Source organism: Plectropomus leopardus, chromosome 23, assembly GCF_026936395.1.
Source record: "Plectropomus leopardus strain MGB_pleo_1.0 chromosome 23, ASM2693639v1, whole genome shotgun sequence".
Classification (NCBI taxonomy): domain Eukaryota; kingdom Metazoa; phylum Chordata; class Actinopteri; order Perciformes; family Serranidae; genus Plectropomus; species Plectropomus leopardus.
The window spans coordinates 22,595,001-22,606,368 of NC_142198.1; the positions used below are offsets into that span (position 1 = coordinate 22,595,001).

General features: G+C 36.8%; 2 protein-coding genes across 2 annotated transcripts in view; both read right to left on the minus strand.

Annotated features, from left to right (window-relative positions):
• The window catches only part of LOC121962127 (endophilin-A1-like), a 23,596-nt gene extending 20,395 nt beyond the window's left edge, over positions 1–3,201 (minus strand). Inside the window, exon 1 of the mRNA XM_088073479.1 lies at positions 2,942–3,201. Within this exon, the coding sequence (XP_087929605.1) occupies positions 2,942–2,986 (45 nt within the window). The 5' untranslated portion in view covers positions 2,987–3,201. The remainder of the gene's footprint in view (positions 1–2,941) is intronic.
• Positions 3,202–5,615: 2,414 nt separating this feature from the next.
• Positions 5,616–10,370, minus strand: LOC121966254 (myelin-oligodendrocyte glycoprotein-like). Its single transcript, XM_042516363.2, has 5 exons — positions 10,175–10,370; positions 8,297–8,674; positions 7,573–7,647; positions 7,339–7,460; positions 5,616–6,364 (listed from the first exon to the last, which is right to left on the minus strand). Exons 1-5 carry the CDS (start codon positions 10,245–10,247, stop codon positions 6,326–6,328), a joined length of 687 nt encoding a protein of 228 aa, XP_042372297.2. The 5' UTR covers positions 10,248–10,370; the 3' UTR covers positions 5,616–6,325.
• Between the last annotated feature and the right edge of the window lie 998 nt (positions 10,371–11,368).

The window sequence follows — 11,368 nt, forward strand, 5'->3', positions numbered from 1 at the left end:
TTCGCCTGTAATCTTCTGTAATTATCCATCATCTCCGCCACACAGCATCCACCCCGTTGCCCCCGGTTACGGCTCTGTCCTCGTGTGTGTGTTTGTGTTGCACCGCCATGAATAAACCAGATCACAGAGACGACCAATCAGACGGCGGCAGCAGATCAGATTCACATATCCATGAAAATAGATGAATAGTTTCTCTCTCCTGGTTTCCACAGTTACGGCTCCGTGACGTCTCGTGCCGCCTCCGCTCTTTCCGTTAACGTCTGCTGTTGATTCACAGATCTATTTTTGGGCCTCGTCCCCTCGCCGCCTTCCTCGCCGTCACACTGTCGACATCTCACCTCAAAAAGACGCCGCAGATCAAACGTGACTCCTCTTCGTTCCTCGTGTGACTCAGACCTGCTGTTTTTAGTTTACTGCTAACAAAGATGCATTTATGGTTCACAAATATAAAAATATAGAAATCTGAATTAAAGGCGGCATCAGTGATGAACGCCTGTGAAACACGGCTACTTGGGAAGGCGCTGGATAATTTTTTATTTGGAAATTTTAATGTCTTTATGTGTAAAAAAAATAAGTAAATGTGCATTTTTTCACTTTTCACTTTGCAACCAACGTCGGGACGTCAACAAAAGCACACGGCAGTTATTATTATTGTTATTATTTGACTGAAATTACATATTTTTTATTGATATTTTTGCAGTGTAGACGAGTAAAACTCACAAAAAAGTGACTCTAACTACTTTAGTTAACCTGTTTCCAACACAAGTCACCTGCTGCCTGAGGTGTGGACTCGAGTCGTGGGACTTGGACTCGAGTCGACTTGACACGTCGACATAATGACGAACTGAAGTTACAAAAATATACCAAAGATGATTTCATTTACATACTAAAAACACGCAGTGTTCAACAAAAAGAGAACTGCAGTATTGCAGTATCTAGCTTGTACTTTTATGTCTACTTGAATATAGTTATTTTGGGTTTAATATCTGAGGCTTCAGGACACTCTCTGTCTCTGTCTCTGTCTCTGTCTCTGTCTCTGTCTCCGTCTCTGCTGCTGTACTTTTTATTTGTGTTTCCTGTTCTGCTGCAGTGACCCAGTTTCGCCCTCAGGGATCAATAAACATCATCTCCGCTCTTCATCGGCATCGTTTCGTCTGACAAACGTAACAACTGTGCAGGAATTTGTCTGTCTGACAGTCGGGAGAAAAGACAGACGAGAGCAGGCGTCTCGGTGCTGATGCTGTTTTGATGGAGCGCTCGGGGTCACGCCGTGAAATAAACAAACCTCCTCATCGATTTGGACGCTCGCTCGGCACAAAGCGGGCAGAAATGATGCTTTGTTTATCCGTTTTTGGCTTGTTGACGCTGCTATTTTTATCCCCAAAACAATTCTTCATCCTGACTGCAGATTTATGACCAATATCTGCAGATTAACATGCAAATAAGCTTCACGTGTCTGTGACAAAGATCTGCACTGAACAGGCTTTCCAAACCTGCATGTTTTCTTTAAAATCTTTAGTGATTTTTAAAATCATTTGCTAATTTTTATTTTTTCCTTTAAAACTTCTTAGTGATTTTTTCCTTTTTGTTTTTTTCCCTTAACTTCTTGCAATTGTGTTTTTCTTCCTAAGTTTTTGGTGATGTGTTTGTTGTTGTTTTTAAACATTATTGGCAAGGTTTTTTTTCTCTTTGGCTTTTTAAAACGTGTTGATATTGATATTTTTTCACGACAATTTTTATTGATTTTTAACTTTTTTTCTATTATTCTTTTCTCTTAAAAAAAAATGTGCTTTTTTTTTTTAAAAAAAAAAAATCTTTTGGGGGGGTGATTTTTGGCAATTTTTATTTTTTCTTGAAAACGTTTTGCAGATTTTTGCCTGTTGAAGGCATGTTTTCTTAAAAAAAAGAAAAAAGTTTTTTTTCCTTTTTTTCTGGCTTTCTTTCTTTTTAAAAACTTTTAATAATTATTTTTCTTTGAAAATTTTGGTGATATTTATTTTTTGTGATTATTTAGATTACTTTTGGTGATTACAATTTTTTTCAAAGAAACAATTTTTTTTAGCTTTTTTTTCTTTTAATTTTTTTTGTGATTTTTTTTCTTTAAAAATGTTTTTGTTTTTTGTTTTTTTTTTAAAAAAACAACACAAAACCTGTTGGCAATGTTTTTTTTTCTTTAAAACTTATCCAGCAAAGTTTTTGACTTTTTGTCTTTTTCTTTAAAACATTTGACCATTTAAGGGAGATTTTTTTTGTGATTATTTTCTGTATTTTTTTTTTTTTAAACAGTGCGTTTTAAGATAATAGAGGAGGATGGAGGGATGACTAAAGAGGGAGAGGACGTGTAAAGACTAATATAAGACTGACGCATGGACAAAGAGACACAGAGGGACGTCAGAGACATCAGAGCAGAGGATGACGGGATGTCAGACGGATGTAAAGATGGACAGAAGGATGTGAAGGAGGATGGAGGGAATTCCCTGTTGCGTGCTGCAACAGCCAATCAGCTCTGCAGACACACACATATTCAACTCATAGTCTGTTACGTAACATGGCATCAGTGTGTGTGTGTGTGTGTGTGTGTGTGTGTGTGAGAGGGGGGTATACCCTGCTTTTCAATGCACACCCACGAAAACACCGCGAGAGAGAGAAAAAAAATCCAGTATTTCATCCACACATCGCGATTAAATCAGCAAGTAATCTGATTTTCAACAGCCAGCTGCATTTCAGAAATGTAAATGTGCATTTTTCACAAACATGGACGTAAATACTTATCCATCATTTCAATGCAAATCGACAAAAAAATGACAAAAAACGCGATTTTGAAGCTGTAATTCCGGTTTCTGCAGATGCATTCTGCAGCAAATATCGGAATAAACCCATAAAAGCATCTGAGATTTAATAAACAACAAATAAACAGATAAACAAACAGGTTGGCTCTTACCTGGGTGGCTTTATGGAATTGCTTTTTCAACCCCGCGACAGACATCACTTGTTCAGTGGAGGAAAAAAACGAATTAGATTTTAAATATATAAATTCAGGCTGTTTGAGGCAAATAGAAGCAGAAATTGTCGGCAAATCCTCCGGTTATCGGTCAGACCGCGTCGATATTGTCCGTTTATTTTGGTCAAATTGGCGGCGGAGACGAATGCCGATGATTAGCAGACCAAACCCAGCTGGAGCTATTTTCAGTCTGATAGACAGATAGAGAGAGGGAGAGAGAGACGGAGAGAGAGAAACAAAGATCGTCTAATGATGAGATGACTCACACACGACCGTGTCTGCAGCAGCAGCGTTTCGAGGATTTAAGGACATTTGGCCTCTTTGTATCATTATTAGGGACTGTTTGTTATTTATGAGAGTGGAGAGAATAGTGCAAAAAGAGTTAGACATGCTGAATAATTATTTAGGAAACCGGGGAAGGACTTGTGTTTTTTCATTTTGGCTGTGGTGAAGAGTGTACAACTGTCATTGGCTGTATTTTGTCTTTATTTTAATGCTGATTTTTAAAGGAAACATGCATTTTTTTTTCAAAAAAGGAGATTTTGCCGATATAAAAAAAGTATTGTTAGTCATCATTTTTCTTAAAAATATATTGACTGATTTTTAAAGAATAATTCAGAGATTTTTTTTTAATTCGGCTTTTCCCCCCCTAAAATGTGTTGGGTGATTTTAAATGAAATAATTTTGGTGTTTTTTCCTCTTTAATTAATTAATTTATCTATTTATTCTTGTATTCTTGTATTTGCTAAACTGCTGATTTTTTAAAAAATATGCATGTTTTCTTCTTTTTTTAAAAAAAAAGAAGCAATTTTTTTGTTTAATATGTTTTTGGTAATTTTTCTTTTCTTTAGAAATTAGCAAAAAATATTAAACAAAATACTTATTTTTATACAAATTACTTTTCAATTTTTTATTTTTTTTTTTTGGTCTAATTTTGTTTTCTTTTAATTTTTTTTGGAATTTTTAAACAACCAATGAATTATGTCTTTTTTTCCCTTTAAAATTGGCTTGTTCTTCTGTTTCAGTTGTGTTGCTATGGTAACAGTATGTCAATCTCTACCTAAGTGTTTTTTTTAAATTTTTTTTATTGTCACTATTTCACTCACATTTTAAAGCCATACTCTTAAATAAAGACATAAAGAAAAGATTAATGGTCTCTTTCTCCATTTCTCCATCACAAACGATCTTCGGCAGTGAGGGCGCGGCACGCTCCGTGTGACGTCACCACGTCGCCGTTCGCCGTCCCCGAGCGTCCCCGCGTCGCACGAGAGACATTCCGCTGCACTCTCGCGCCGCTGTCCGAAATAACAGGGGGTTCACGTGACGGCGCGAGACGCAGCGTCATGAATGTGTGATGAGGCGTTCAGGGGTTCAGCACCGCGGACAGCTCCCGAGGCCGCGTTCAAAGACAGCTGGGAAAATGAAGTGGTGTTCTTTAAATCGAGAAAAATACACACTAAATTATGACGCTTTTTGGACTAAAAACTACAGTATTTTTGTGTTTTCAGTGTAAACTGCTGTCTAACAGTGTAACGTGTCTGCAGCCATGGCAACGGCTCTGTGAGGCTGTTTTTAGGGACTGTTTGTTATTTATGGGGGGGTGCAAAAAGGGGGCAGGCATGTATTTGTTTAAACACTGAGGAGGGACTTGTTTATTTTATTTCACTTTATTTTATTTTATTTTATGTATTTTGTTTTGGGGAGCATACAACTTTAAATAGCTGTATGTAAAGTATCTGAAAATAATAAGAATAAGAATCTGATAATATTTACTATCTTGATTTATTTTTTATATAAATTAATAAAAAAAACAAACCCTCGTTGACTGCGGTGCAAAATCATTTTTTTGTGTATTTTTTGGGATGCACTTTGAGCTGCAACATATTTCATTTTATGTCTGAAGAGCAAAACGCTGAAGAAAGAAAACCCCTGAATGCACATCGCTTCAGTCAGTGCCACCTTTAAACACTAGAGGGAGTCACACAGCCGTGAAAAACGTCGAAATGTCATCGTCTTCATGCAGATTTTAACTGTCTGAAGCTTTTTAGTCAAACTTTGTCAGAAAGTAAAAACATGCATGTTTTCTTCAAAACTTTTTTTTGCAATTTTCAAAAAAAGAAAAAGCTTTTTTGCATTTTTTCTTTACAGATTCTGGCATTTTTTAAAAGTAAAATTAAATTTTTGGGGGGGTGATTTCTAAGAAAGATTTTTTATTTTATTTTATTAAAGATTTTAAATTAGAAGAGGAAACAAAAGGTCTGTTCTTTTAATCAGTTTGTCGATTATTTTTTTTTAAGAATGTTTTGGTGATTTTTCAATTTTTTTAATTGACTTTTAAAAAAGTTTTTTGCATCTTTTAAAGGAAAAAAAAGTGTAATTTTTTGGTCCATTTGAAAGAAAACGCGCCTCTCAAACCTGTGGGTGTTTTTGTTCCCGTCACTAAAGGACACTTTAATCTCAAACGTTTCATTTATAGTTGACTTTTTTTTTTTAAGTTATCTGTCCTGTTTCAGCAGGACGAGGTCAGATTATGATATCTCATAACTGACGGAGACAAACGCAGGCGGACACGAGACGGACAGGAGGACACAACAGATAAAACAAAACACTGCAGTTATGTGAAAATACGTTTTATTTAGTGTATTTTATCCCGTTTCTCACTGAAATCTCTGAAACATCAGAGCACGAAACATTTTACAAAAAGTGCAAAAACATAGTAGTAATACTTTAAATACTTCAGGGACATTAGAGTACAGTATAATGTCCCTGAAACTGAACAGAACATTTATTCAGTGTTTTTTGAGGTTTTTATTCAGTTTTTAAACATCTTGAGGTAACACTAAGGAACTGAATTTAAGTGCAGGAGATATTTTAATACTCAAAATCCCAGAAAACAAACATTTTTTTAAATAATGAACAGAACAGTGAAACAATAGCTTAGTTACAAGACAATTTAAAAATCAAAATAAAATATAAAACGTAAAAAATAAAATAAAATAAATAAAAATTGTGGAACTGAGAAGACTTGGTCTGTTACGCGTCGCTTAAGATCCGGCTGAATACCGGAGCCGCTCTCTCCGCTGAAAGGTCGTCCAAACAAACGTAGTGCTGCTGCTGCTGAGTTTGGCTTCTTTCTCTTGATAGAAATAAAATATCTGATGCAGACTGACAGTTCTTTTCTGCAGGCTGAACTTTTTGTAACCAAATCAAAGATTTGAAAAGTCGGCTTTTGCTCGTGCGCGGAGCCATCGGGTCATCGGCAGCCGTTTAAAGGTCATCTTCAAATCCTGAGATGATCCGTGTCCAGTCGAACGTGCTGCAGATTTAAATCCTAAACTGATGACAGGTGTCGTACCGCAGATGCTGGAGGGAAAATAAACAGAAGTTTAGAGGCTGTTTGCTGCATTTTAAACACTTTTCATTCTTTATTTTTTGATAATTGTGTGTGTGTTGATGCATGTGTCCTAAATGTAGTCCAGATTGTGTATTTGAGTGTAATCAGTGAATTTGCAGCTCAGCTCCTACAATAAGTCTAAAATACACTGTGGAAACTAAATAGTTACATTCAGACTGTTCAGGTGAAAAAATACTCCATTGAAACCCATTCAAACTGACATTTTTGATCCCACAGCCATCAGAGCAGAAAAACAGGACTTGTATTATTTCTGGGTGTCATTCTGGGCTTTTGACTCTGAATTTGTCATTTTGACTATTTTCCACCTGATGAGGTCATTTTGACCATATTTGGCATATGGAGGAAATACATGCTATTTCCACTAGGTGACCTGTCACAGTCAATGTAGCTGCTGATCACTGACATATCCCAGACTGTCAGCAGCTACACTCACACACTGACATATCCCAGACTGTCAGCAGCTACACTCACACACTGACATATCCCAGACTGTCAGCAGCTACACTCACACACTGACATATCCCAGACTGTCAGCAGCTACACTCACACACTGACATATCCCAGACTGTCAGCAGCGAAAGAAAACATTTATTCAGCATGTAGTATAGTGAAAATAATTAATTTTTCCCCCATCTAAATTCATAGTGGCACCATGAAAAAATGTCATTTAAAGGGTTAAAATTCTGAAAATTAATGAATATTTGAAATTATATATAGGACTGATGTTGGTTAAAAAATTTAACTCAGTGAAAGTATAAATTATATAATATTTTTAAGGCTTGAATTTGAAAAGTACATTTTGAGCCCAGAGCGATACGCATGTGTGATATTAACGCATGTGTAAAGGGTTAATAATAATTATAATAAAAACCTAAAAATGTCCGGTGTGGTTGATGCAGTGAGTGAGTTGTGTTTAACTTACATTTTGATGCTTGTGTTTCAGGAAATATCCGATAATTCCAACGGCTGAGATCAGTACGACGACGACGACGACGACGACGACGACCACAGCCGAGATCCAAAGGCTCTGATTGGCCGAACCAGCTGACCAGGAAAAACAAACATACGAATTTATGAATAATCATGAATTCAAAGCAATAACAAAAGTGACAGTTCTTCTTTCGAAGAATTTAAACTTTTTCGGGCGTTTACTCACCTTCAGCGTCCGTCTCGTTCGGATCTGGAGTTCGGGCACGCAGCGGCGTCTCCGTCGTGTGAACAGACTTCGGTTCTGAAAAAACACAAAAAACAGATAATAATCATTCAGAGCGATACTTAAAAAACAATTCTAGGACCAAAGTATCCTTAAATCGGTCCACTCAAAACTGTTTTCTTTGAGCAACATTTCAGAAAACAAAATATTACAAAAAGTATGAAAAAGTTTCACAAAAACACAAAATAAACCTGACAGATTGAAAAAAACTCTGAAATACTGTGTTTGTGCATCGTTGTGTTTTTAAATGTCACGTTTTGTGGATTTTCTGTGTAATGTCGTATTTTGTGGATTTTCTGTGTAATGTCGTATTTTGTGGATTTTCTGTGTAATGTCGTATTTTGTAAAATATGACATGCTTTGTGAAATATTGTGAAAAATTTTCAGAGATGTTTTTAGAGAAAAGTTTTGTGAAACATTTATTTTATTTTGTGTTTTGAGAAATGTTAGTTTCTACCTTTGCTGATTTTTTTATTGTATCGAATTCAAATCAGCTTTATTGTCACGAAAGTTTGTCACATTTCCGAATAAAATATCAGATTGTTAAATTATTAAACACATTACAGGAACACACAGTGGTTCAGGCGTTCGTGTTTCTGCGGCGGCCTGCCACGACTAAAACATCAGCCGCCTCAAACAGATTTTAAATTTTTGGCGCCGAACTCACTGATGACGAGGCGAATGATGGACGCTTTCACTCTGCTCTTCAACTTCGGGATGAAACATCGGTATCGGCCTTCGTCTGCGAGCGTCACGTTCCTGATCTTCAGCGAGATGTTTCCGTCTCTCAGCTGATCCGTGAACAGCTCCGTCCTCCGGATGTAAGACCGGATCTTCATGTCCGGGACCTCCTGCCGGTCTCTGTAAAGGTGCACGTACTCGACCCGGCTCAGGCGGTCCAGGGGGTCCGGCTTCAGGTCGGGTTTGGACCACTCCACCGTCAGACCCTGCACGTTGAATTTGGGCTCCACGTGGCACGGCAGGATGACATCATCGCCCACGACAGCCACAACAGCCTCAGGTGAACCGATCACCTGAGGCTGATCTGGAAAACACAGACAGGAAGTTCAAACCTTCTGAGAAACAAAGTCCTGAAAGTTTCCTCATTACCCGATTTCCAGGACCAGAATCACGTAACGTGTTTTACATCAGCAAGAAGCTGGAATTTAGGAACTCAGGCTAATTTAGGAACTAACGACTATTTCCATCACCGGGTCTAAAGCAGTGATACTAAACGTAAGGCCCGCAGGCCAAATCTGGCCCCTGAAGAGGTGCTGGGGGGCCCCCAACCATTTTCTAACTCGCAATAAAAGTAAAGTGATTCACACCGGGAATTTTATTGTACTTTCAGTATAAATAAAGTGCCAAAGTGAATGAAACAGCATCAAAATACACCTCGTTTATCCAAAAAATGTGAGTGAAACCCCCGACAGAGGTCCTCGCTAAGACCCGAAGTCCTAAAATCCTAGATCTGTGCTAAAATCCTAAAAACATCCAGAAATCCTAGAAATGTGCCAAAATAGTCGAAACTTGCTAAAATCCTAAAAATGAACTAGAAATGTCCTAAATTCCTACAGATGTGCTAAAATCCTAGCTACTTTCTAAACACTTAGAAATGTGATAGGATTTCCCGGAGGCCTTGCAGATATCTTTAAATTGCCGGTTTTGAATGATCAACAGTCCAAAACATGGAGATATTCAGCTTGTTGTCACATTAAGACAAGAATTTGTCCAAAAAAAGAGATTATGACTTTTGTTGGGTCGTGATGATTTCCAAAATAAACAGCTGTTATGAAGAAGAAGACGAGCTGAACACAAACGTCTCCATCAAACCAACGTTTCCTGTCTGATCAGTTTGACTGTATTTTAATGTAATTATTATTATCTTTTATTTCAAAATAAAATCTGAAAAACATCAGATTTCATCACATTTTAACCCCTTCATGCAGCAGATCTGAAGGCTGAATTCTTAATACCTCTGAGTGTCAGTTTAACCTCCTTGTTTATCAGATTAGATGAATTCCCAAAATTTGAACTTCAACATCCTGCCGCCTTTTCTTATCATCTCAATGTAGACTGAACTGATGATGTTTTCACACACAGTCATTTTTTCCTGACTAGTTTATAGCTTTTAAACTCGTATCTGTTAAAAACCTCTGAGTCATTTTATAACCTTCACCTCAGAAAAGGAGGCATTTTATTTCTTGTGTGAGTCAGTTATTGAATCAGCCTCTACAGACGCTGAATCATGGCCACAAATTAAAAGTACAAACATCTAATAAATAAAAAATACACATTCAAATATTTATTTCTTAAAGAAAAGTCGTTTCTTAGCAGCTAGAAGTTTAAATTACGTTAGTTACAGTTTTAATTAAAGTTAAGGGCTGATACACAAACAGTTAAATATAAATATTATATCCAGTTAAAAACTGAACACACATTAAATGTAACATCTGCTGAGACGTGAAACGGACGGTTATCGCTCCCGCGCTTTGAATGAATGAATAAAGTTCGTTAAAACGAAATAAAAAACACGTGGACTCACCGTCAAACCCGGTCCGGAGCGCCGCGCAGAGCGGAACCAAGAGAGCCAGCAGACAGGCACCGAGGCCCGGCATGAACCCGCTCAGGTTCAGCACAGACGGAGACAAAAACACCGAGGACAGACGGAGACAGATGGAGACAGATGGAGACAGTCCGCCGCCTTCAACTCTGCCGCCTCTCTAACTGAGCAGGTTGAGACTTGCCCACGTATTTACGTTCGTCATTACGTAATCGTGACGTACTACGTAAATATTTCCCTTGCGTAACCGGTTCCTGGTTACACTGTTTTGTTTTACCATCAAACCAACTAAACTAGACTTAAAACCAACCTTTTCTGGACTTTTCTTGACTTTCTGAACTTTTCTTGACTTTCTGAACTTTTCTTGACTTTCTGGACTTTTCTGGGTCTTTCTCTGTGACACGAGTCAGCAGAACTTTCCCCCAAAAAGCAATGAGTCATGATTTATTGATGATGACTCATCAGCATGTGACTTATTGTGACTTACTAAATGAGATATACACACACACACACACACACACACACACACACACACACACACACAGATAGATTGATAGATAGATATAGTGTCATAGTGTTTCCTTTTAATTTCATCATTTAGTGATACTTTTATACACACACACACACACACACACACACACACACACACACACACACAAAGCAATGAGCAGCTTGGTAAGAAATGTGCCACAAATTGCAAATTAGTAATACATGAATATACAAAATAAAATAATATAAATAAAAATAAATAACAAAATAAAAAAAAAAAAACCCTGGAAACGACTATTAATGTTTTTAATACTATAATATACAATATATATGTATGTACACACACACACACACACACACACACATATATTTATTCGTTTGTTTGACAGGGACAATGCAGTGAACATAGTAGCAAGTTCGAAAACCATTTACTGATGTGTTGCATATGGGGCTTTTAGGTATATGTGTATATATGTGCATATATATGCATATATACATAAACTGTAATAATGTCATATATATAAATATATATACATATACATATATATATATATATATATATATATATATATATATATATATATATATATATATATATATATATATATATATATATATGACATCATTACAGTAAAATACTGTTCAGATTTTACTGTAAATTTACATCAAAGCTTTACAGTTAAAGTG

Bases quoted from the DNA above. Each gene is read 5' to 3' on its own strand.
- LOC121966254 (XM_042516363.2), bottom strand. From the start codon at position 10,247: ATGCCGGGCCTCGGTGCCTGTCTGCTGGCTCTCTTGGTTCCGCTCTGC. The intron at 7,461-7,572 runs GTGAGTAAACGC...TTTCCTGGTCAG, and splicing joins GAACGAGACGGACGCTGAAG to CTGGTTCGGCCAATCAGAGC. The intron at 6,365-7,338 runs GTAAGTTAAACA...TTTTCCCTCCAG, and splicing joins TGAAACACAAGCATCAAAAT to CATCTGCGGTACGACACCTG.